The sequence below is a fragment of the Empidonax traillii genome, unplaced genomic scaffold, assembly GCF_003031625.1.
Source record: "Empidonax traillii isolate 1590-97213 ecotype Southwest subspecies unplaced genomic scaffold, ASM303162v1 scaffold636:size371350, whole genome shotgun sequence".
Lineage (NCBI taxonomy): Eukaryota > Metazoa > Chordata > Aves > Passeriformes > Tyrannidae > Empidonax > Empidonax traillii.
In genome coordinates this window covers 226873-254169 of record NW_020955829.1, presented here as the reverse complement: position 1 = coordinate 254169, position 27297 = coordinate 226873, and the positions used below count along the sequence as shown (strand labels likewise).

The 27297-nt window shown below is 38.5% G+C and overlaps 1 protein-coding gene across 1 annotated transcript; it reads right to left on the bottom strand.

The window, feature by feature from the left end:
• On the bottom strand, positions 1 to 25397 carry BRMS1L (BRMS1 like transcriptional repressor). The gene is made up of 10 exons (XM_027899060.1): positions 25173 to 25397; positions 18128 to 18218; positions 14597 to 14724; positions 11836 to 11915; positions 8162 to 8258; positions 7689 to 7772; positions 5395 to 5459; positions 4068 to 4107; positions 3212 to 3338; positions 1 to 1592 (listed from the first exon to the last, which is right to left on the bottom strand). The coding sequence occupies exons 1-10, from the start codon at positions 25306 to 25308 to the stop codon at positions 1469 to 1471; spliced, it is 972 nt and encodes a 323-aa protein (XP_027754861.1). The 5' UTR covers positions 25309 to 25397; the 3' UTR covers positions 1 to 1468.
• Between the last annotated feature and the right edge of the window lie 1900 nt (positions 25398 to 27297).

Genomic DNA, 27297 nt, shown 5'->3' with positions numbered 1-27297 from the left:
AAGATGCCTACTACCACAGATCATTTATTTATATACTAAGTTAAAAAACGCAAATATTTTATTACAAAAAGTTTATCAAACAACTGTATACATACAGTTCATATTGTTAAAAGCAAACATATCAATTGATACTTTATGTACATTTGATTAATGTCATACAATCGTAGAAAAGCATCACTCAGCAGAAACTGATTTGGCATTTGGAAAGTAGTTACCACCCTGCACTAGAAGAGACAATTAATTTACATGTTACGATAAAAATTCTCATTTGCTGTGATCACTTAAAGCAAATGGATGCTTTCTTTCTCCAAGAAGAATCATTGAAAGTGGAGATTAAAGTGCACATAACCAATGCATTAATAATTCTTCAACAATCCCATCTATCATTCTAGACGCTTGAAGCACATCACAGTAACACGAAGGATTTAGGACTTTTCTCTGTGGCTTAAAGAATAAGACTTTAAATGAAATTCATCTTCCTAAGCTGCATGAAATACTTCCAGTGTACAATAAGATGAAATGGGGTACAGAAATCTGGAAAATAGTGTTTGGTGAAAACTTCAGTGTAAATTCTCCCAGATATAGGATTTCTGGGGAAATATTTTCCTTTTGAAAAAAAATTCATTGTATTTATTTTCCTTTTGAAAAAAAAATTCATTGTATTTCATACAACTGTGGACCAAACATGCAGACCATGCAACAGCATTTACATAACCATCCTCACAGTTGTTCTTTGTGGGCTACACATAACACAGGTTGGAGCAACACTGTCTACATTACGCATAAATTTTCCTGGCAATCGAGAAAAAAAAAAACCACACCAATGATTCGTTACTATAGAATAGGGTCCGACACTAGAAAAGTGCTCTTCAAAAAACACAGCTCAAAATATTGGCTTTGTCTCATTACAAGCAATATAGTAAACCTTACAAAATATAACACAGTCAGTACTAGCAGAACTGTTGAGGACAATAATTGTAATCAATCGGTTCACTTTGGATAAAAGAATGCTTGTGCATGTTACAATCTATTCAAAAGCAACAGCTGAGCAGGCTAAATTTACATCCACAAAAGAAGCAAGACAGTCACTGAAAACAGAGTGAGTTGCTGGTAATTATAGTTATCATTTTTTGCACATCGACTGGTCACTAACAGAAAAAAAAAATCAGATTTTTTTTTTTTCATTTTACAAATATGAGAAGTTCTGAAGAGTTATACTTGAAGAGAATACTTCGTACCTTAGGCACCTTAGGACCCAATTTAGAGGCAAATTATCTGTCAACATGATTTACCCTCCCCTCAGGTTTCTGAAGGCTGTTCATATGAAGTTTACATACAGCACAACCAATACACATTAGATACTGCTGTAAATGTATATGGAATACAAAACACTATTAAATACAACTTTCACCCCATGGCACGTCAAGCATGGCAATACCACTTGTTTCATATCCAGTTAGCAGTTAGGTCAGTTGTGGTTATGCTTTATTGAATATTTTCCTTTCTGTAGTTGAGAAATATACAGCTTGGACTTGCTTCCATCCGGTCTTTTAAACCAAACTTCATCATGGTTAATTGTTGTAATTATGGCACTACACAAGATGAGGGAAGGAAGGTCAGGGGAAGAAAATCAAGAAGAATTTAGAAACCTTATAAGCTAAAAATAACCTCAAAACTGCAGCTGTATTTCTACACAGTAAATGAAATTATCCATTAATTGTAAATGCTAGGCTCAAAAGATACTGGCTCCACTTAAAGGATAGTTTCAATAGAATTTTTTGACAATTGCATGTGTCTTTAGTGAAGTTAGTTAATGTTTCAGCCATCCATCTATTTTATTTTCTTTTGAGAAAATCCTTAATGTATACAAATATTTTAAAAGAACAATAGTCACACATAGAAAACACAACATTAAACTACTCATGGTAAAAAAAACATACCTGAAATTACACTGAATATTGAGTATTTGGAAAAAAGGTAAACAGCCTGAAGCCATGATTTAAAGCACAAAATGTATTTAACTGTTAATCATTATACCAAGAACATAAGAAATAAAGTCAAAGCTGATTTAGTGAACCACTGTTATGCAAGCCCTGCTTTTATGCTCCTTGTGGTAACCTTTAATACAAATAGTAACAAAACTTCCTCCCCTAGAAGAAAAATAAATTCAAGTAGATTGATGGGGGAAAAAGAAGCACAAACATGGAGATTAAAACAGTTAATAGAATAAAGATCTTTTGCAGGCTGTGACAAAACTCCCACTAGGATACCCTTCAACCTTAGAAGGTTGCCTTTTAAGCATCAGCTTTTGGCTTTTGTCAGACACTGGACACTAAGATCTTTATTTGGCCCAGTACAACTGCTATATTCTGCTAAATTAATTCAGAATTTCTAAAATTTCAGACAGAATATATAGTTTACTAAAATATCTTCCTATTTCAGCCCTGAACAAACACCAAAATCACCCAAATTTGTTCCCCTTCACCGTACACAGGGAAGAAAAAAAATAGCCAGTTTTACAGGAAACTACTACTATATGAAATTAAAGTCAATTTTCCTAGGCAGAAATGCATATTTAATCGACACTGGGCTTAGACTGATTTGCCCCACTGAGTAAAAGGTAAGATATACATTTGATTTTAAATACGCTCATACTTCTAGAATTTACAAATGTTACCTATACAGAGAAAATACACTTACACATCTTAAACATTCAGTCAAATTTGCACTGTAATATTTAGTCTGTTCCCAGGTAGAACCTTTGTTAAGAGAAGGAAATACCGCAAAGAAGTTCCAACTCTTTTCTTTCAGAGCACTGATCAACTGAAAAGAAAGCTTATCTTCAACAATATAAAGTGTTTTTCCATAACTAATTATTTTTGGGTGGGCCAACAGATCAAATTCTCAAAGCAAGTTTCCCAATACACTAAAAAAAAAAAAAAAAATTACTCAAAGGCTATTCAGAAACTAGTATGAGCTTAAATTTTTTGTGAGATCCTAACCTGACAAACCTTCAGTGAATTCCAGCCTTTACTACCACCTCTCACAAATCCAGCTCTCAACCTTCTTTCATATTGCCTGTCTTCCAAGGTGAACTACTAAATGTTAATGAGGTGGCAGTATTTCCAAATAGGCCTTATTCTTTGATGCCATCACCCTAGCTATTGCATAATATTAATGTACAGAGCTGCATAAACTAAATAATCTTTACCTTGTAGGACATTCATCTTTCTTATCAATGCATATTGTCTGTCCTCGTCCGTACCACTCTCCATCATAGTAGAGTCTTCCTTCTTCAGATCTAGCACTATGTAGATGCTTTTCTAATTTGACAGGTGCTAAAATGATTAATAAAAGTAATTTCATATTGATTTCATAGAAATCAGTTGGATGTTTAAATACACTTTCATCAAATGAAAGTGTATTTCTGTATTCTGTAACACAGAATACACTTTTTTTTTTCCAAATGTAGTCTGTTTCTTAATAATTGCATGAAAATTGGAAGCAAGATACCTTTTTATTTTCCAGATAAATTAAAAGTTATATTTTTGTTTTCAAAATAGAGGCTATCACCTGCTTGCCTTCTATCCCTTCTCCTCTTTATTCACCATCTCCAAATATCCAGTTTCACCTAGCACTTAACATGCTTCTCACCTCAGAGCCAAATATGAGTTCCTTGCTCATGGCTCTACTTTTTTGGGGTTGCAGTATGCAGTGAAGGTGAGAATCCTTTAGAACACACCCATAAGGTCCACATGCTTTCAGTTTTCTGCCTCATTTTGTGCAAACATTGGCATAGCTTGCTAATATTAGGTGGTGTAAACCACTTTTAGAAGTTTCAGTTTTTGTTGATAATTTCTAGAATTTCTCTTAACAGAAACAACAGGAATCAAGCTAATGGTATCAGCATCTGAGAAAGGGGAACAACAAAAGCCACACCTTCCAGCTACCTCACCCCATCCTCCATCAGTATACCAGGGCTAAAATAAATATGATCTACCTAGATGCAGCTTGCACCATTGCACATAGCAAGTTCTGTCTTGTGAAACCAGACAATGTTTACTTACGTTCTGGCTTTACTCTGTGTGGCCCCAGTGTAGCCATTGCCTTAAAACATAAAAGAAAATGAAGTTAGTAAGCAAGCATAGCCTTTTTTTTTTTTTTGAACTGCCAGCTTGAACTGTGAAGTTACATGCAGTGTAGCTCAGGATACTTGTTTTAACATGCAAAAACCACAATGAGAAGAAATCTAAAAAAAAAAAGTGTGTTCAATGGTGACTTAGTAAATACATAAAAAAGCATTTTGAGGGTGAAAAAAACACCTTCTTTGGTAAGTTTGGATTTCAAATAACTCTGAAGGTTAATTTATACATTATAAGCTCAAAAATTTCCCTTCATACAAACTCCAGATGGCATATAGTACTAGAGGAGGCTTAAAAAAATGAAGCACTTGAGGTTTTTTGGCATTCATTTGGTGGTTTTCTGGTGTTTTTTTTTATTTTCAGAAAAATCATGTAAAACTACAGGAAAGAACTCAAGGCAAAGATATGTTGAGCCTTTTCCTCTCATGTGATAGAAAAAGCCAGACAAGTTCACACAGAAAGGTCACATTTTCCTTCTTGTTTAGGAAATCTGTACAAGAAAACAGGATGGAAACAAAATGGGAGACATTTCCCACCGAGTTTTTGAATCCACCTATGTAGTTTGCTACTCCATAAGTTGGGAAGCACGAGGGTACTAGGGGAAGCTTTCTGACTTCAAATGCAAGGCAAGGATAGCATTTCATTACATCAAGTTCCTTAAGTGCATTATGCACTTAAAAACTAGATTTACTTTTTCAAATACATCAATTTATCAAACAAAATTCTCTTCCTGTAAACCATGATTCTCTTGTAATCTGGGGAAAGCACAGCTTCTCACTTTACATAAAAAAAGTATAAGGAAAGGTCAAAGCATAGAAAACCTCATAGAATAAAAAAAATTTATTATGTAAAAACATACCGTATGATATACATTTTAAAATATCTTCATTTAAAGCAAAATCCTATCAGACTATCCTATTGTAGCTTCTACCCAACTGTGTTAGACTATAAGAAAGCAGATCCACTCAATACAGGCTTTAGGCTCACTTTTTCATGGAAAATTACAGACTCCCCATTTTAGAAACAACCTCTTACACCACTGTATTGGATTCCTCTAAATGACTTGGGTAGAATAAGGAAAAGTAACAATAACATACCTCAAACTGAAAGGATTAGTTGACTACTGAAAAAATAAGAATCTATTTTGTGTTTTGATTGTGTAAAAAACAGTTTCATATTTTCAAGTACCAAAAGGACTAAATGCAAACACAAACTAAACCCACAGCCACTGGCATTCATCCTTTCATCTTACCTTCCTTATTGTTGTCCAGTCTTCAAGTATATCAAGGTCTTGTAACATATAAACTATATAGGGGCGTGGAAAAGTTAGGGAAAACTCTTTTAAACAGAAATAATAAAATTACTCTCACGTTTGTAGAAACATATTAACATCTCTGTTCTTCCAATCTTTCACACAAAAAGAATACTTACATGAATTAAAAGCTCACACAAACACATCTATCTTTGAATTATGCAACCTAGAAGTAAACTTTAAAAATTATTAAAAGAGGTAAGTAATAGAATGTAGACATTCCAACTACTGGAATTCAAAATGAGGATTAGATAAACAACTAAGATACAACCATTCCATCCCTGGCAGTTGCAAAACATCATTCTTATTTGCAATAATTCAAGTTACAAATAAAATTTCCTGCAACTGAATGTGCCACTGCAAATCAGCACCTACACTAGTATCAGCTTTAATAAAATAATTATTTTTACAGCATTCTGCATCTTTGAGAGAAAAGTGCAGACAGCACCACATGTAAGAATATAAAATATCCAAAAAACAGGAAGTAGAAAGGCAAAAGCCCCTTCCTTAACCTATCAGCTGCAAAGTAAAAAATGTGTATTAGAACAATACATGAACTTCAAAACAACATTCTGTATAGCAGAACTCCTCCTTTACAACAGTCTTCACTTTTTATTTTGTTTCTCCCCAATTCATCTCTGAAAAACAAGTTTAGAAAAAAGGTGCTATGGATGTTTAAAAAATAAATTTCCTAAAATGCAATATGCAAGCTTAAAATTCCATTTGCTTTAGACAGGTCTGTACAAACTGACAAGCTCACAACTGCTTAAAAACTATAAGCAAAATAAGCAAATTAATTTACTTAATAGCTGAAAGAATTTTCAGCTTTATGAACTGCCTGAAACTGCTGGGATTTTAGAACCAATACTATGTTAGTATTTTTGGTTTGGAATATATGCTAAAATGGCAAGGTAGCTCATAATTCACAGAATCCAATGCTATTTATATGGACATCCTGAAGACAATGATGGCTGAAAGCCAAAGAAAATAAGCTTTCACACAACCTGGAACCTAAATGGCTAAAGGAATTAAGAAACTAATGAAATCACTTGTAACTGTTGATTAATACCACGTGGCTTTTAAGCAGTAGTTAAAAGATCTCTCTACTAAACTAAATCTGTGACACAACCTAATGGAAGAACAGAATTTGGGATGTGCTCCAGTAAATCAATCATGCTGAAGGAGGGTGTCCCAGCGATGACACATTTTTCACAAACTTCTTCCTTCTCATCTTCTCTTAACATTACAAAATCTTGTGAAAGGAGCAGGATTTTTTGCAGCAACTTAACAGTTAAAAAATGGCCTTTATACTGTACAATGTCAATACTTAGGAGTTGGTCTATTTTAGATAGTCTCCAGGATTCTGGACATGAGTCAACTGTGTGTGCTTGCAGCCCAGACAGCCAACTCAATCCTGGGTTCCATCAAAGGTAGAGCAGTCAGTAGCTCAAGGGAGAGGATTTTCCCCTTCTACTCCACTCTTGTGAGACCCCACCTGGAGTTCCACATGCAGCTCTGGAGTCCTCAGCATAAGAAAGAAGTGGACTTGTTGCAGCAGGTTCAGAGGAGGCCATGTAGATGACTAGGCGGCTGGAGCACCTCTCTTGTGAGGACAGGCAGAGAGTTGGGCCTGTTCAACCTGGAGAAGAGAATGCTCTAGACCCAACACTCTAGGGAGACCTCATTACAACCTTCCCAGTACCTAGAAGGGGCTTATAAAAACGAGGGAGAGTAACTTTTACACTGGCAGATAGTGATAGGACATGCGGAACAGTTTTAAACTAAATGAGTAGAGATGTAGGTTATATGTGAGGGAGGACAATGTCTTCTGCTACAAAAAGGGTTAAACATGTAAATGTTTCTGATTCATAGCATGCTCCACTATGAGAAGCAAAGCTATAGAGGAGAAGTTATTCAAGTCAGGTTATATTTTGCAAACATAATGTCTAACTTGCTTCTGCTTTTCCCCTGTAGCTCTATTTTTTTAAGATTTAGAAAAGTCAACTTATAGAAACATTCTCTACATAAAACTAGTAGTTAGATGAGAAAATCTTAATTTCAGTTTTCATAATGGAATGTGTCAACATGGTTTTTCTCATCTAAGTAGCATCTGCCATGCATAAATCAGTTTTGATAACACATTATCACTTCAACTTACTACTAATGACATAATAAAACTAGCTATAAAACTGCAAACACTATTAGAAAGAATAATGATTCCAGTAAAAGGATATCTGATACAACAACAGGCTTCTTCTTATCTGGACTAAATGGATCCTTCCTTTTCTTCCTGGACTGGAGCTCATCATTCCATAATTCTGAAAAGATATAATAAGGACATGCTAAGAATCAGAAACATTTACATGCTTAACTCTTTTTATAGCAGAAAACAATGTTCAAAAATTAAAAATAACACATTTTCTGGTGAGATGCTGTTTCTGAACAGCATGAAGCTGTTAAATGATTGTGCAGGCATAAATTAATATTCTCAAAACACAAAAGGGATGCTGATAATTACTAAACCAAAAATTGATTTAAGTTTAAATTCAATCCCCTGCCCAAACTCTACAGCTGGATAGCATTCTGGATAACCTGAAACTCACCAGACATACTATGTGTACAGTCAATTAATCAGTAGCCACCAGAAGATCAAAACAAAACAAAACAAAACAAAACAAAAACCCCCAAACTCTGAATTTCCATCCACCTGAGGTAATGTCAATGCTATGTCTGTCTTCTTCAAGTCTTCTAATCTTCTCTTCTAGTTCACTTTGTACGGTATCATACAAGAGAAGCTTCTCACTCTAAAAAAAAGCAAGATTACACATTTTTACGTTAGTAAGTTCTATCATCTAAATATATATGACAATTATAATCATCGATGTTAAGAGGCAGCATCAAAAGGTAAACATAGCTTCAGGGGAAAATTTTTCAGAGACCATAAAGCATATGGCATCTCCCTCTATCCACTTTCTTAGTGTAAGATCCTATCTCATTAAAGACAGCACACTCACTTAGCATCAGTGAAAATACAGTCATATATTTATCCAATATCAGTACCAAGAATAATTAAGTATATAAAAGCATGCAGCTAGCTCTCCAGAAAAACTGTTTACATTATGACACAGTATCTTCCTTCTGGATAGCAAAGATTTATTCACAGTGAGTAACAGTAAAGTAGGGATCTCTATGCCACCATTCCTTACAAAATCATTCATTACAAATCACAAAAGCTTTCTTGGAAAGCTTTTTATTAAGCTGCCTCCTATACTAACAAGTCTGCAGTCATTTATAGAGAATTATCATCTATGCCCACAGTATCTATAATTGTTGATTTTCATAGATCTGAAAATTACCTTCCCACAGCAGAATTTTGAACACGCCATAATCTAGATAGCTATAAAAGCAAAATTGTCTATCTTAAAGCTGTGAGAAACATTTCTAAAGCACTGCTTTAGACAAGTTAGCTAGTTGGCCTTTTTAAAAGGCCATTTCTGATCCAATTAGATTAACCTATTGCATGCCATGTTAGGTGTATCATTAGCACTTTGTATTTAAAAAGACAAACAAACCCACGCTCTGATATGAACTTTCTATAGCATTTTGTGTGAACTACACCCTCTTCACCTCAAAGTATTTCAGAATGAGAAAATCAACTCTGTGGCAACTGCTCTAATTACAGTCCACCATACAGGACTGATATACTAAAATGGCACAGTATATCTATATAGATCACTTACTCATTTAAAGGCAGCATCAAGAAAACCACTAAATTCTCTAAAACAGTAACTTGGAATTAAGCTGAGTTCCAAGCCTCCAGGAAATAAGGCCGTAAGACTTTACTGCTCTTTCATAAGCTTGCACAGTTCCAAAAGTGAATATGAGTAGGAAATACAGCTGATTGTTAGATTTTAACATTCGTTTTCACCAAGCAGTGCCTTTAACAGCTCTGGAAAACAGAGAGCTTTGACTTACTGAAAAAACAGCGTAAGCAGCACAGGCCACTGCACCTAGCTATTAGCTACCAGGCCTCTCTCAGAAGCTGCAGTTCCCTATAGCCAAATGAGCAGATGTCTGCATCTCAACTGCTCCTGCCCACAGCACAGCATACCAACAGAAATTTACCTTTATTTATGTTCAAGCTAGTATGCTGGAGTGAAGCAAAACAAATGAGCAACAGACAAAACCAAAGAACCCTGCTCCACTAAATGACTGCCATGTTTATCATTCCCTTCAAGTTAAAAGTACTAAAACTGTAAAGACCTCTTTTCATATTTTTTTTCAACATTTCCTAGGGGAATTTAAATATATACCCAAAGTGCCAAATGAGTCTTACCTGTTCTGAGATGATTTTAAAAATTCATTTCAAAATTAAATAGTGCTTATGTTTAGACATGTGCTCTGCTTCAAGTACTTGATGATAAACAAGGCGTGAAAAGCTATTACAGGCATCAGAGCCATTCTTGCTGAATGGTTACATTCTAGTGGAACATACATTCTATAAGGAGCATTGCTGACTTAAAGAGCTTTTCCCCCCAAGAGACCCTTATTGGATGGTGAATATTTGAATTCTTAAGGTTTCATAACAGACATAATAGGAAAACAAGGGACAAGGACCGCCTTAAAGAGGAACAATATATAGCCAAAAAAAATCATTCAATCACAGATTAAAGTCTTACAGGATTCTGTTCAACCTCAGGAGTATTCACAGGAGCAAAGACAGTCAGTAATGAGTAGTTCTTCATTATATCCTGTTCTTTCCCAAGGCATCAAGAAAAACGGGAAGCTTTTTAGAACTACACATGCACATTTTTGCTTTATTAGTATTGCAGGAACCACAGACTTCAGGAAAACCATGAACCACTCAGAAGAAAACACCTTTTAGCAACTCCAAGGGGGACTGAGGAGCACTATGATGAAAACCTCAGGATCTAAGCAGCTATGTACAGCACTTGACATACATGTTCTTGGGTGCTTATACTACAGTATCCAGTATTTAGATGCTTAAAATGGAATGTTTATATTCAAAGAGAGTAATATATTTTTCTTGTAACTGCTTTTGGAATGACAGGTCTATCAGTAGCTGTCCAAGGCATCTTAAAAAGACTTTTTTGGTTTTGCTATTAAAATGTAAGGTGTTTTTAGGTGTTTTTTTTATGTCAGATATTTTAATTACTTTCTTGGTAATCTTTTTATAACATGGGTAAAAAAATCATGTGGTAATCTATTAATAAGAACCTGGTAATGAAAAATAAGAAGGCTTAGCTATATATATGCAAAGCCAAACTTATAAAAAGCTCTTCAACATTTTCATTAACAACTAGGACACAGGACTGAAAGGAATACTAAGTAATTTTGCCAATGAAAGTAAATTGGGAGGAGCTGTTGGCTGCCTCGAAGGTAGAGAGGCCCTGCAGAGAGATCTCGGCAAATTAGAGGACTGGGCAATCCCCAGCCATATGAAGTTTAACAATGGCAAATGCCGGATTCTGCACCTGGGATGGGGCAACCCTGGCCATGTGCATAGATCAGCGAACAAGAGACTGGAGAGCAGTGCCGCAGAGAGGAACCTGGGGGTCCTGGTCAATGGCAAGTTGAATATAAGTCAGCAGTGCCCTGGCAGCCAGGAGGGCCAACTGTGTCCTGGAGAGCATCAGGCAAAGCACTGCCAGCGAGTCAAGGGAGGGGATTGTCCTCCTCTGCTCTGCACTGGTGTGGCCTCACCTTGAATATTGTGTGCAGTTTTGGATGCCACAATATAGGAAAGACATTAACCTACTGGAGAGCATTCAAAGGAGGGCAATGAAGATGGTGAAGGGCCTTGAGGGGAAGCCACGTGAGGAGCAGCTGAGGCCACTTGGTCTCTCCAGCCTGGAGGAGATTGAGGGGAGACCTCATTACAGTCTACAACTTCCTCATGAGAGGAAGAGGAGGGGCAGGCACTGACCTCTTCTCTGTGGTGACCAGCGACAGGACCTGAAAGAATGGCCTGAAGTTGTGTCAAGGGAGGATATTAAAAGAGATTCAGATTCAGATATTAAAGGAGGGTGGTTGGGCAGTGGAACAGGCTTCTCAGAGAAGTGGTCACAGGACCAAGCCTGACAGAGTTCAAGAAGCATTTCGATAATGCTCTCAGGCACATGGCATAATTTCTGGGGTCTCCTGAGCAGAGTCAGGAAGGTCCCCTTCCAACTCAGCATATTCTATGATTCTAAGTTATAGATGCTTTGAATAACATCTTACCTGGAGATAAATATCATATGGCAATTGCATTCAAATAGCAAATAACTGCAATAATACAAACATACACTGAATCTCAAAAGCATGACAGACAGTGAAGTTAGATGAGGTTAGCTATCAATGTGAAATAGTTGGGACAACCTCACAGTGCTGTCGAGAGGCTTGAATTTCACATTCGTACTTGTTCTTCACAGATTCCAGACAAAGCTCTCTATAGATACCTGTAATCACACAAATTATAACAATATTACTTTCTTTAGGAACTATCTAATTTCAGAATTCCCTTTTAAGACTGCCTGCAAATCCCAAAAAATGCACATAGTGGAAAATACAGATATATTAAGCAATTTTTACTCTTTAAAGAGTAAAAATAAGAACAAGCAAATCCTTAATTCTGAAGCTGTGAGAAAAAAATAAATGCTATATTAACTCCTTCCCCTGCCAGTCAACAAATTACACCAGTGGCCATGCTAACTTTACAAAATAGGTCTATTTCATATTTCTGATCAAGTTATGCTGAATATCATCAGTTTTCAAAATCAAAGACTAAATGGCCTCTTCTATTTTCTAATTAGAGATTAAAATAATGTTTTAGGGTTTTAAGATAACTAGAAAACTGAATGAAAGAAAAGGGTTTTCCAAATAATTATTTGGAAATTAATTAAATAAATTAATATAAATTAATCAAATAAATTAATAAGCTAAATAGAATATTAAATTAAACAAACGATTTATATTATTATATTACTTTATAATGCATGATCTCAATAAATTAAATTAATTAACAAGACTGTTTTATTCTTAGAAATAGTCACTTTGTGATACATTGCATACTGCTTCTAAATATTAGGAGCATTTCTTACACATTTCTGAAAATGTGTCCACTAAACAGACAGCTGAAAAAAATCTGAGGTATCTGAAATGTAGTATCTGGTAAACACAGACAGAATCCGATGTAATATGTTCAATGCATTCAACACAAAATACTTATATGGTTTCAGATTAGAAACTCAGTGAGTTAAGTTTGCACATACACTGGTGGTGTCTCGCAACACCACCAACTTCCAACAAACCAACTTCCCTTAGAATTCAACTATAAATGAACACAGCACAAGAGGAACAATACTACTACCAGCAATTCCTCTAAAAAATAAACCTGCAAGTATTATGCCAATCATCTTTCTGCTGTGAAGTCATTTTTGATCTAGAATTCAAAATGTTCTTTTCTTATGCTGCTATGTTATGCTGGATTTTTTTTATATTTATGGCCTACTGGCATATCTAGGTCACTGCTTATTTGCCTGAAAATGAACAACACAATTATGAACGGTTCTACTGTATTTCTGACTTGCTGAAATGGTCAAGATCCACATTTTGTTCAAATAGTGCCTTAAAAAGCAGCAAAACACACGTTTCTTTTCTACCACAGATGTGATTATATTCAAAGTTTAGCTAAACAGAGTTTAGTTTGGGGATTTTTCACCTTTTTCTCCCCTCTCTAAGGTAACAGTCAAGGCTCTCACATAGTAAGAGCAACTAAGTCTGTTTTGCAGTTTCTTGCTTTCTCCAGAATAATTTTATCAAATTCATTTAGTTGGGGACAAAAAGGGGAAAAAAATCTGTTTTCTATTTTCAACCTCAAGGCAACTGCAGTTTTTATGCTGTGCTTTTTTTTACGCTGGAATATGGATCTTCAGTGCTGCTGAAGACCAGTCAGGAGAACATGTAAAATGCATATCCATATCCACCTACATGAAAGCACAGATGGACAATCACATTTAAAATTGAAAATTGAAAGCCTGGATTAAAATTGCTTTTATATCAAACCTTCAGCAAGTTCACCCACAATCCTTCTGCAAAGCCCAAGTGGGCTACTTAGGACTAGTCATGTAAATTTGGGTTAAGAACTTAAAACCCAGAAATTCTGGGTCAGCAGCTGAGGAAAAACATTACAGAAAAGAGCTGGAGGGAGAGAAATGCAATAGATCAAAAGATTTCAAATTCCCAAAGTTAAAAGTACCAATAAGACATACTGAGTAGCACTGAAACAGCATTAGTATTACGAAAAGAAGGCTTGCTATTTTTCAGTTTGGCAGCACCATGTTTGTGCTAAATTTCTTAGAAAAGACAGAGAGATTATGACTGACTGCCTTTTGGCTCTCTGACAGCCTGTATTAGGTAACCCTTAGACAATGGAATTAGTCCTAAAGGAGTCAAGCTGTAACATGAGACAAATTTACAGTAGGGAAGTACAGAACTTTGTCCTTCTATAATACCACTATTCCATAATATTATATATGGATGCATACTGGAAGAATATCAAAGTTCTTGCCTTCTTCTTCTATGAGCATAAAAGCCTATCCAAACATTTGTTTTAATAACTAAAATTCAGCTTAGATCAAAGCTGCCAAGGATAAGGTTTTTCTTCTTCCCTAGGTGGAACAGGAAGATGGGAGCAGAGAAGCAGAACAGACACAGATTAGAAGAGCAGGAAAAAACATGATCCTCTAAGATGATCTGGCAAGCACTTCATGAGACAGAACATACACATCTCTTCAGTAGTGACCATCGTGTAGACGTGATCCCAAATCTTCTGACTAATAAAAATTACTAGTTTTCAACTCACTAATTGTGTACTTCCTTTTGTGTACCCAAAGACAGGCAGCTAGTAAATGAAACATTAAAAAGTCATATTTTTAGTTTGATTTATCAGGCAACTTACGCAGAGAGGTAAGCAACCTATTCATTTTTATTTGAAAAGTACTTTACATTTAAAATAATCCACAGTATTTCTAACTTTAAAACACATTTCTTTAACAATTCTAAAGAAAAGAGAAGATTGGCCTTCAATTGCATAGCAAGTTTATACTTTGAAACAGTAATACTCATTTTACATGCTTACCTGCCACCTTGGTTCGGATTTGCATATTTTCTTGTAAAGCTGCCAATGGTTCTAAATATTCAGGTGCTTTTCCAGCTATGACCTCTTGTAGTTTTGCATCCACTTGGCTTAATCTTTCTTTGTAAAGTCTTAAAAAAAATATAAATGAAAATATGTATTTTATTTTAAAGTATGTATTCATATATATTTAATTTAAAAGAAAACACAAGGTGGAAGACATATTTTTAACATAGCTATTCTTTTGTCACTTCTTTGTTAATGCTATGGAACACTGAAGCAAAGTGAAGATTTTTTAGCACTTGAATTTTTCAAGACATATTTTCATTTTGAAATATTCTATTCATGTCTATTAAGCCTTTCTGGAAAGCGAGTGTAAACAATCAGAAGTGTATGTATCTCCATCTCTAAGGAAGAAGAAAAAAAAACTGCATATTTGTTTATAGGATTGAGATGGAGTAGGATGTGAATCAACATGGAAGAGGACTCAAAAAGCTGTCCTCTACAATACGTTAGAACAAACTGGCTTATGTCATGAGAGAGAAAGATAGGCACTTTGTGGATAGAAATAACCATTCACTTTTGGTGTTCACATATCTGCTCCCATGCTACCATAAAACAAGGAAAAGGAGATGCAGGTTTCAAGCAACCCTCATTTCATCTCCTGTGAAAATTCACATATTGCATACTATCACAAATATCACAGGATGATTTCTAACTGACATCTTCCATACCTGCCAAAAGGAAGTGCATTTAAAGCATTTTTATTCTACCTGAAATTCAGTCCTCCTATAAAAGCTGATATTTACTGGCAGACAATGAAGTAACCAACATGCACTTTTTTTAGAATTTAATGTAATATCATTTGCAAACATTCCAATCTCAATACAGCTCCACCTACTGTAACTGATAAATATACTGTTCAATGTTAGACTCATCAATATAACTGACTTCTTATCTCATTTTTTACCTTGCACCCCACAATCAAAAGCTGTAAAATTAAAGTACACATGTACAAACTAAGTGTTAAGAACACATCAGATATTATCTGTTTACATAGATATAAAAGATGTCCTTGGGTCAGGGATGCTGCTTTTTTACTTATTAAAGTGCACAAGTAATTAAAAAAAAAAAAGTTTATGTATGCAAATACATCAAGACCTCCTTGAGAAATAACTGCCTGTTCATCTGCCACCAGCTTGCTCATCTTACTTTGACTATTGCTAGGTTAGATACACGTGCTTGAACTATGGAGTTATCATCAGCGATCACTCCCCTCCCTCTTACCTGCAACCTGTTAAGTGTATGATACATGCAATCTGTCCTGCAGTCAACTGACACAGCCTGCAGCTGATCAAACCCCAGTTTGCTGGGCTCAATCCCTGATAAGCATGCTATGCACGTGGTGGTTAACAGAGAGCTACAGCAGAACGATTTAGCTAGAACACAAGCCTGGATGCCGAGCACACTGGGTCAGTCACTAACATTTGACTACATAGCACTAAGTACCAGCTACGTAAGAGCGCACACTTATAGACTGGGTGCACTTGGTACCATGCAGAAGTTGATGGACTAAAACTATTTATCCAGTACTTTCAAACAGTGATTTGTCTAAAATGGATAAATGCTACCAACCACTGCAAATTCTACTTATAGCATCCAAATTCAGTTTCCCTGGAAAGGATGACGAGGCAGACCCAATCAGTACATCATCTCTGCTGCTGGTTGTGACTAAAAATCCCACTGTGTATACATTTTTTTTGTCTTTCCCAACTTCATCATCTCCCTATTCACAGCCGCTTCTCCCTACAGTCCTTTTCCCATCATTCTAATGGTCCTTTTTTATTATTCCCACCATCACTGTTCTTCCAGCCCATATAAATACCTCTCTCTCTCAACTAGTCAATGTGTCTGTGCAATGCCTTCTTCCATATACCGCTCCTCAAACACCTAAACCTCCCAAAATACTTGTTTCCTTCCTCTAAAGACCACCCTCTTTCATATTCACTCCTTAAAGGTCTGTTTCCACAAATTGTTTTCAGTCATCCAAGCTGTTGAACAGACTGAAGAGAAGGGCTGAACGCAAATGCTAACAGTTTTCCAAATGCCAAACCAGTCAGTACTGACTGGCTTCAGTACTCATCAGTTGGCTCAATTTCCCAGGTTTCTTCACGGTCAGCCGAAAAAACAGCAGGACAAACAATCTTCTCTAGACACTGCAGCAAGGAATTTCTTGTTAGGCAATTCTTTCCAGACCCTATTATTTCCAGACCTCACAGTGTCCTGTTACACAAAGCAAGTTGTATGTCTCAGTTCTGTAGTAGAAAGAAGTATCTCACAATATAAACACGCATCTAAAGTGTGAAGACTGACTGGATTTTCAATTAAAGCACATGCCCAGGAATAGACCAGGTCTTGTTAAAGTTTCACTTGCCAGGTACCTTAAGTTAGTTTCCAAATTACCACCAATTTAAACTGGAACAGATGCATTTAGCTTGTCTGGGCACACGTAAAGACAAATTTAACTTTACATACGTTCCTGGAGCTTGTCCAAAGAAGGACAATGAAGATGGTAAAGGGTCTGGAGCACAAGTCCTGTGAGCAGCAGCTGAGGGAGCTGTGGTTGTTTAGCCTGGAGAAAAGGTGGCTGTGGGGAGACGTTATTGCTTTCTACAGCTACCTGAAAGGAGATTGTAGTGAGGTGGGAGTCAGTCTGTTCTCCAAGGTAAGAAGAGACAGGACTAGGGGAAATAGTCCCAAGCTGCACCAGGGGAGGCTTAGACTGGATATTAGAAAAAACTTCTTCACTGAAAGGGTGATCAAGCATTGGAACAGGCTAGGTTGCCCAGGGAAGTGGTGGAACATCATCTCTGAAAGTGTTCAGAAAAATGTGTAGATACAGTGCTTTGAGACATGGTTTCGTGGTGGACCTGGCACTGTTAGGTCAGTGGTTTTGAATAACTGTGGCTATTAATTTCATCTCTTCTACTTAGCAGTTTTTACTGTTTATGCAGGTATTATGGCAAACTACAGAGAGGTAACAGTATATTCATTTTATTTAGTACTGGTATCTGGTTTGCAGTAACCACGAGAAACTTTCATTGGTACCAACTGTAAAAACTACTGCACTATCCTGTAAAAAAAAAAAAAAAACAAAACCCAAACCTAATTTCTTAGCAAAACAGTCCTTAAGTCTGTCCCACATACGCAAAAGAATGAGAAAGCCACTGAGTAAATAAGTAAAATCACAAATTTCCCTGAAATCACAATTCCTTGGTTCTATTAAGGAGTTTGATGCAATAGACCCACACTAGCCCTTCACAACAAAAACACTTCAAAACTATCCCTACGGCAAAAAAAGAAAATAAATACATAAAATTATTCTAAAGCAACTGCCTGCAAACAATTTCTGAAGTCCCAATCCTTATTCTCCTCCAAAAGTAGCATTCACAAATATGAAAGAAACACCAGCTGCACACAATATTTTCATGGAATGGATTGCCAAATGAGGCACTTAACCATTAAAATACTTACTGATCTTTAAGGTCTGTAAATTGCTTTTCGAGATTGGACATTTCATCTAAACACTCCATTCTTCTTCTTTCACAGTCCTCATCATCCATTTCTAAGAATAAAAAGAATAATTTTGAACAATGTAATATATAACCAAATAAACTGGATATTTTATTTCTAGTGAATGTGAAGGAAGTCTGAATTACAGCCATGAGCAGTATATCCCCTTATATTATTATTCTCGTAGAGCAGAATATGAGAAATCACTTTTCGTATGTTATGAAATAAGAAACTTAAACATAATTTTAGAATAAATCCCATAAACAGTATTTTCTTCTCAAAACAAGAAACAACATCACTGTAAGACCTCAAGAGGTTAAATTTCATGACTGATAAAACAAAGTGTACATAAGAATGCATGAAACAGAAAACCTAAACGTATATCATACCAGATGAAAGACACCATTAAGCATGAGAAATTATTAGCCACCACTGAAAATTCAAGTGTGTCCTGAGTCAGTATAAAGAAAAGCCATCCCTGGAATGCAAGTAACATTACATTTGTCATTTAAAATCCAAGGTTTGTTTTATTAAAATTCTTTTAAAAAAAATAACACATGGTTTTGAAACAGGTTTCATCCTGTGCAATTTGAAGAGATCTTTGAAGCTGAAATATAATTGTAAAAATATCTGTAGTTCATTGTAATGACCATTTGAAATGACTGCATTTCTAAAGAAACATTTCTTAAACCTGAAAAGTCTAGAACTTTGCAGAAACTTGACTTTATATGCTTTTATGCAGCAAGAGTAATTAACATTAAACTCTCCACAGCTTTTGTTTTAATTTATATTCCAGATTTTTTTTTTTTTTATTTTAGCTTGGGAAGATAAAGTATAATGAATACCAACTTTTTTGCCAAAATTTTGCCACTTCGTTGAGAAGTCTGATGTTACTGAACATAACCTGTTATCTCCACTGCCGTTTCTTTGACTAGAAAGCTGAAAAACTAAGCTACAAAATTCTTGACTGTTTCTTACCCTTCACAGAAGAAAAAAAAAAAAAAAAAAAAAAAAAAAAAAAAAAAAAAAAAAAAAAAAAAAAAAAAAAAAAAAAAAAAAAAAAAAAAAAAAAAAAAAAAAAAAAAAAAAAAAAAAAAAAAAAAAAAAAAAAAAAAAGGTTTTGTTAAGCCACAATAAAAAGTCAGATATGTGAAAGTGCTTTATAGCAGCAGTATCTGCAGGAATTAGCTCTCAACAGTTACAGTACAACTGACCCATTATCAAGCTGTAGGAAGCTTAAAGGGATGGCCATGCAGTCAGGAACTGGGGCTGAAGTGGTACAAACAGACCAGGTGTTGGAGAGAAGGCATTGTCCTAAGGAGGCCGTATCTGTGTAAGCAGTTACTCTGGCAAAAAATATCCTACCTCCTGACAGAAAGGCAAAGTGGGATCCCAAACCAACAGGCTGGACTCACTCCTCTGGACTATAAACAACTCTGAGTTTTTTGTTTCTTTCTCACTAACATTTTTCCAATAAACATATTTAACTTCTTTATGCTGTCTCCTACACCAACTATAGAATGCTGGCATGCAAGTCTTCATTCTCATTGTTTTGCAAAAGATTATGGCAATTTGTAAAGGCGATGAGGTCAAAGGAGTAGCTTCAGGGCCACTGCTACTTGGCAGGATCTGATTAACTCAGATGTCTACTCAGACCTCTCAATGTATGATGACTTCTACACTTAACTTGTTTCTGAAATCATCACAAGCTTTTAGGACTAAAAACTACACTAGCTCTCTCTGTCTGGATATGAAAACCAGCAGTCAGTAGAGCATACCAATCTGTATTACAATGGCAAGTTAACTCCAAATTAAAGACCTAGTGCAGTCTGTCATACTACAGTTAGTACAATCAAAAAAGTGTGTACAAAATTTTAAAACAAAATATAACCTGAAGTATTTGAAAGCAGAGCAAGAAAATTTAAAGACAGAATTTAAATACATTGAATGGGGAGGGTGGGGGAAGAGCGTATCAGGCTGTTAAGAGATACTATTTTATATAAAATATTGTTCTCAAAAATAAGGCAGAACCAGAATCCCAGAAAAAGGCTGGAAGTTACATTAAAGAACAAAGTTTTATTTGGCTGTTCAAATTTCTCAAAGAGTTGTCTAAAGCATTTATGTGCTATAAAAATAAAGCTTCTTTAAAATTTGAAGGCACCTCCCTGTGAAATCAAGCAGCAACAAGCACTGGGATACCAAACTATTACACCACTTTATTCTCAAACATGTGTTTCAGATGTGTACTGCTGTGCCTTTTGTTCTAGGTATGTTTTAGTAAGGAATTGACTCAGAAGCTTTTCTTAAATTAACATGGATTTTATTGTTTGTATATGTTTAAGGACTACAAAGCAAATAAAACTATTAGAACTGTAACCCTGGCTGAAGATGAGGGTTACATCCACTGTTAGAGAGGAAGGGGACCGCATTTTACATTTTAAACTTGTGTTGCAAGGAAACTGTTATGCACTGGCATCTGAGGGCACAGCTGACTCTCTTGCAGATATTGAAATAACACATAACTCTCCAGTCTCCCCTCAGCTACAAATACTCTCAAAAGTCTCTGACTTTCTGCCTAGAAGTCTACATTCTACCTATTGTTCATACTGAATGTCAGTTCACATGCTAATTCACATTCACTCTTAAATTGTTTCATCTTTATTCTGCCTCCAATAAGATTCATAAAACGATGAAGATTTTTAGAGTCCTGAAATATCTTTAATGGATATAATTTACGAACTTTCTTCCCAAAGACCTTAAACAACATACTGACTAGGGAATATGCAATGCTGAAAAAGTAAAAAGTTTTAGGATCAAATCTCACAGCTTTCCAGTCGAAAATTTACATTACCGGAGGAGGGATCGCTCATTTCATATTAAAACACTTGCTGACAGGCCCATCCTGTCTCAACACCTCAGACTTCCCATACAGTTTCATACTGCACTAATTATTTAGGGTACTTTTTTCCTACTATGTTCAAGCAGTCCAGTACAGTAACTAGGGCAGCCTGGTTTAAAGATAAAAACCCCCACATAGTACTTCAAATGTAACAGCACCTAAAATAGCTTTTTTTTTTTAATAAGCCTTGGCCTACATAAAGTGCTTAAAAAATGGCCAAATTCTCCTCTGGGATGGTAAGTATAACTTGTGGCTTTTTTTATTCATCACTAATATGCTATTCTAAATCCTGGTCAATAAAAATCTTTAGTAAATACATAATGTCAAAAGAAACAGGATAGGAAGAGTGCCAGTTCTCAAGGACAATTCATGCTTCTTTTAACAGCACCTTTTGTATTCTCAGGCATCCACTGGAGGAAAAACAAAAGACTGAATACAGGTAAAACAAAAGACAAATTTAACAACAACAAAAAAAATCATTACTAATTTCAATTAAGACCTATTTCTTGTGGTGTTAATTATCTTATGTCCGTAGGAGCAATACGCTGCCATGGAGTATGTTCATATTTGTTAAGACACTGAGACAAGCATGTAATTTCCTGTAATCATCACATTTAAAGTGCTCCCTTAAAAGCATTTCTCTGTGGAATGCAACAGAAATTATCTGGAGAGCTTCTTGTATTGTTTTAAAGAAACACTCACAGACTACATTCACTAAAACACACTTATTCCTAATCCCAGAAGAAAGCAAGATAAATACAAAACAACAGAAATATTTGCCGTCAATAAAAATCAGCCAAAGTGTCTTAGAGGACATGTAAACGTCAACATTTTCATTAAAAATACCAAATAACAGAACTACAAACAGGAAACACCAGGCAAATTTTGAAAAAGAGCTAACATCAAAGCTGGAACTAACAGAGACAATTTTCTCTTCACTACAGCCACGAAGTTGGAAAAGAAAAAGCTAAGTTTACATGTGTTATACCAAACTCTTCCACAGAAAATTACATTTTCTCAGACATAAAGATTATCTAGAATAAGAAATAAAGAAAGGGCATTCCCAGATGGCACCTAGCTACAATACAAACTGGAAGGCTAAGATGGGCAAAGTAAATAGTGGGTTTTGTTGCAATGCTGCTCCTGGACCTCTTCAAGGAGACCTTAACAACTCTGTGCCTCACCCACCTACTGCCCAATATGCTTCTATATTCCTCCTTTATCCTCTCTCTGCCTTCTCCTGAAAGATGTAACAAACTTCGTGTATCAGAACTTCTTGAAAAGCTATCTCTATGAATTTCGTATCCAAAACACAGTATTCCCTTTTGAGTTCATGTACTATTCTGATAATAATGGAACTGAAGCATGCTTTCATAAGTCACATCTGAAAGGAAAGGAGAGGGTTGCTGTGCAAACAGCACAGCATCAGGTATGCTTTTCCAACAGACCACCTCCAGTTGCTTGCCCTGGTACCCTCACTCAAGTTCACTTTTATTCCAGCATAACCACAGCAAACACGGATGCTGCCTAATTTAGGTTTCACCAAAACAAGAACATTTTTCTGGCCCTGTTTCTCAGCAGAATCATTTTGAGACAACAGGGGTAAGGAAAAACCGATCAGCCTTCCCCAGCAGCAGATCTGTAATTGTGTCAGGGGAGGTTTAGGTTGCATATTAGGAAAAGGTTCTTCACCCACAGGGTACCTGGGCACTGGAACAGGCTTCCAGGGGAAGTAAGTGGTCACAGCACCAACCCTAAGAGTCCAAGAAGCATCTGGACAATGCTATCAGGCACACGGTGTGATTCTTAGGGCTGTCGTGTGCAAGGCCAGGAGTTAGACTCAATGATCCTTCTGAGTCCCTTCCAACTCAGGATATTCTAAGGCTTTAATTTGGAGATTGGGGGCCTCAGCACTATCTACTCAGAACTACTCTTTTCTTATTTGGCCAAATCAGTAGCTAATACAGACAGAAATAAAATCACTACATTATACTAATTTTGCTGACTCTTTCAAGCCCATATCTGGATATAGTTCACAGTTCACTGAGTGAAGACATCTCCTGTGTAGCATTGCGTTAGACGAGATGCAAGATCTTCCTCAGATTAGAGAACAGCCCAAACTAAAAATCACCTGCTCCAGATGACCTCTTGTCTAAACAGATGCAAATCAATAGTCCCAAATTCACAAAACACATAGGCATCCAGTTAACTGATTTAAGTTGGATATATTTACTTATTTTCACAGAATTGCCAGTTATGCCTTCTGCTGCTATTGAGCTGCAGTCTATTTAGCCACTGGTTTACGTAGTCCCCAGTGCCTCCCATTTACATACCAGACTCTTCATGGAGATGTTTTCACTAGCCACCTTTTCAATCAGTTATTTTTCTGACACCTTAACATACACCTTAGCATACAAAGGCCAAACAAGAAAGGGGACAGGAAGGCAGAGAGTGTACCAGAAAGGGTAGGTAAGGATGAGAGGCAAGACAGTAGCAGTCAGCATTTTGATCCAGGTGGACAGCACAGACCAGCAATCTAACTTGTAAAATGGGGTTCTAGCAGCAATACTTGCCAGCTCAAAGACATAGGGGGGTGGGAAGAAGAAGGGGAAAAAGGAGAAAAATTAATAGGAAGCTCTGTTTAAACCATGGGCACATTATATGGATCTGTGGATTAACCAAGGCCTCTACTGGGGGAAATACTGTGGTGCAGAGTGAGAATTAACTCAGATCAAGGTCTAAGGGAATGACTATACTCTCCCTCAGTACTGCAGCCACACTTTCCCAGTACTGTAAGTGTCTTCATTCTACTTCTGCAGAGTGAGCTTGGCTGTGTCTGTACCACACCTGTGGGCCTTCAGCACCTTGCTAGCCCATGTACAGGCAGATGAGGACAAGCTCCATGAGTCCACACAGCACGACCATAGCAGGGCTTTCCCTGAACTGCATCAGTCAGTATGAATATAAAAGCCTTAGAATTTAACTTTCAAGATCTCCCAGATCATTCAACACTAAAATTAAGAAATAACTGTATACTGAAGACTTTAGCACACAAATAAATCAATCACAAGACTAACAGATGTAAAAATATAATTTCACAGCTCCCTAATTTGTCTAGTTCATGGCATCCCACTCCTTCCAGCACTCAGGCCACATGTCAATATGCTAGTATAGGCATGGGACAGGATCCCAGCAGGCCACTCTAAATCACTTAAGCTGCCAGAAAACACATGTCAGGACCAGGACTGGCCCTGGCCCACATTCATGTCAGGACTTCTCACAGTTCACTAGCTCTGGCCATCTTCCCTTCCATCCGCAGTCTTGCATTTCATCGCTAGTCCAGTAAGGCACCATAAACTTTTACTGGGCATCACCTGGAAAGATGTGTTGAGATCAAAGACAGAAAGAAGCTATTACAAGTAAAGTTTGAACAGATAATAACCTTTCTGTAACACATAGTAAACTGAGCATAGAAAAAGCAATTTTTTTAAAGCTAGATTTCACCTAATGTAATTCCAAATCTACAGCGCAAAAAGGAAAGGACCTTCAACGGAGCAGAGACTGAAATGACTAGCAAAGGAGGCCAATGATATTGTCAAGGCTTCCGATAGCCCTCAAAAACAGGTATTCACGTAATTGCATTTGACGAAATACATACGTATATATACGTACACACATGTGTGCATGCATGCACACGTATGTATACGTGTATATGTATGTATGTATGCCAAGCCCTTAAGTGCAGACCCCAGCGAGGACCCCGCTCAGCGGGCACGCTCTCAAACCCAGTAGGGCATAGCCTACAGCACTTCCACGGAGCGGGGCAACGCGCCCCGGCCCAAGGCCAGGTGCCAGCTAGCTCCGGAGCCGGCGGCTCGGGGCTAAGGCGGGCTCTCTGCCCCTGCGCCCCGGCCGGCGCGGCGGCCCGAGGAGGAGCTACGGGGCCGAAGCTAGGGCTGGGCTGGGCTGGGCCAGGCCGGAGGGGCGGGGTCGCGGCGGGGGTGGGCACCGGCTGCCACCGGAGCCGGGGAAAAAGACCCATGTGTCCCCGGGGCAGAGCCGGGCGCTGGGGGAACCGCCGCGGCACCCCTTCACCGGCTGCGGTACCTGAGCTATCCCCCTCCTCGGAGACGGACGAGCTCTCGGTCTCCTCCTCCTCCGAGCTGCTGCCCTCGTTCTCTCCGTAGTCCACCTCCATCTCATCGTGATTATTCTCCTTCTTCTCCCTGGAATGGACCGGCATCGTCTCCGCCGCCGCTGCGGATCCCGAGCCCGCCCTTCCCGCCGCCGCTCCGCCACCGCCACCACCGGCCGCTCCGCCCCACCCGGCACCAGCGCGCCCGCCCATTGGTCGAGCCCCGATGGCGTCTGACGTCAGCGCGCGCGCGGCGCTCTGGGCATTGTGGTCCGTCTGGAGAGGGAAGGGAGGGAGCGACCGAGGGGCGGCCGGAGCGCGGGAGGGACGGACCGACCGACCGACCGAGGGGCGGCCGGAGCGCGGGAGGGACGGACCGACCGACCGACCGAGGGGCGGCCGGAGCGCGGGGGGACGGACCGACCGACCGAGGGGCGGCCGGAGCGCGGGGGGACGGACTGACCGAGGGACGGCCGGGAGCGCGGGAGGGACGGAGCGCTCCTGGTCAGGGACCAGGCGGGCAGTGAGGGACCCCCGCGCCCCGTCCCCGTCCCGGGGTGCCCACGGGATTTCACGTCACTGAGAAAGGCTCCATCGCGGCCGTGCAAATTTCGGAGGGCTTTGCACCTGCCTGCGCCTCCCGCAGGCGAGAGGGCGGAGTCCTGCGGGGACGGGGGTTTGAGCGTGGCGCTTCCATGCCGGGGCAGCGGAGGGCCTCACGTCTCCCCGCACCACCTGCCTGGCACCCGCGCTTCTGCCCAGGAGCGCTGCATCCTGGCAAGGTGTTCTTTGTGGCTCACCACCTCCCTATCACCTTTCCCCTCGTACCCCAGAGGAGAGAGGTACCTCCCTTCCCCATTATTAGGGGGAAATTTTATGAGAGTGGTGAGGCACTGGAACAGGTCGCCCAGAGAAGTGGTGGATGGCTCCACGCTGGAAGTGTTCAAGGCCAGGTTGGATAGGGCTTTGAGCAACGTGAACTAGTGGTAGGTGTCTCTGCCCATGGCAGGGGGTTGGAACTAGAGGATCTTTAAGGTGCCTTCCAACGCAAACCATTCTGTGATTCTATGAAAAGTGGCCTCCCCACCAGAGCTTGTTTCTTCCCCAGTGTCATGTTCTGTGTTATGCTTTAAATTAAATCAGACTTAACTTGGTCCCCTAAAGCTGACACCTGTCCACGGAGAGTGGACGTGAGAAGGGACTAAACAGATATGCTGCAATTTGTGCAGGGCTGGGATAGGGTTTTTTGGCTTTCTGTTCATTTGCTAATTGCTTTTATTTGTGCTACATAAGATCTACTGAATACAAGTGATGCTTACTGGAACAACCTGTCCGAACTGTCCTCTTGCTCCGAGGGACTGATTAACTTCATCTTGGGACATATGCATTTACAAGTTTGGCAGAGATCCTCAAGAGTCCTGAATTACAGAGCTGGTTGTGGCCTGCAGGTTGGTGTGAGTGGTATCTTTGGGGCTAAAGTGATCTCGCTTGTACTGCACAGGCTCACTCAAAGTGGGCCAGCTGAAGGAGAAGTAGAGATGCACTGTGTGTCTCAGTGATGTGATGTACTGCTCCAGTGAAATTAAGGTTGTATGTGGCTGGCAGTAGCAGTTCTTCATACTGAGATCGAGATTTAGTCTCTCTCTGCACTCTGGCTGGATGTCATGGAGGCTATATTGTGAGGCAGCTAATAACTTCTGAGTTTCCCCATGGACTTCCACCTCCATTGCAACAGGTGCCCACCGTGACCACAGTAACCACCACTGTACATTAGTCACTTCTTTTCTCCCACACCTCTGTATATCCAATGAAAATAATTTCTCCCTCAAGAGGAGTGTAAGTGTGCCACCTGTTCTCAAGAAGAGAGAGAAATATTTGACAAATTAGCCACCTCTCATCCTTCAGTGTGCAAACTGTCCCTCCTGTTTCTGTTGTCTCTGGCTTTGTAGCCAGCTGGGGACCAGCAAAACCTGGCGTGCTTTCTCCACACCCATCATAATTTTCGTTATTTTTTTCATAGAGCCATAGGATGTTTTGGGTTGTAAAGGATTTAAAGATAATCTACTTCCAACGCCCCTACCGTGGGCAGGGACAGCT

Excerpts from the sequence above, each read along its gene's own strand:
- BRMS1L (XM_027899060.1), bottom strand. The coding sequence starts at position 25,308 with ATGCCGGTCCATTCCAGGGAGAAGAAGGAGAATAATCACGATGAGATG. Across the intron at positions 5,460-7,688 it reads GAAGCCTGTTGTTGTATCAG|GCCCCTATATAGTTTATATG; the intron begins ATATCCTTTTAC and ends TAACTTTTCCAC. Across the intron at positions 3,339-4,067 it reads ACACAGAGTAAAGCCAGAAC|CACCTGTCAAATTAGAAAAG; the intron begins GTAAGTAAACAT and ends TAATCATTTTAG.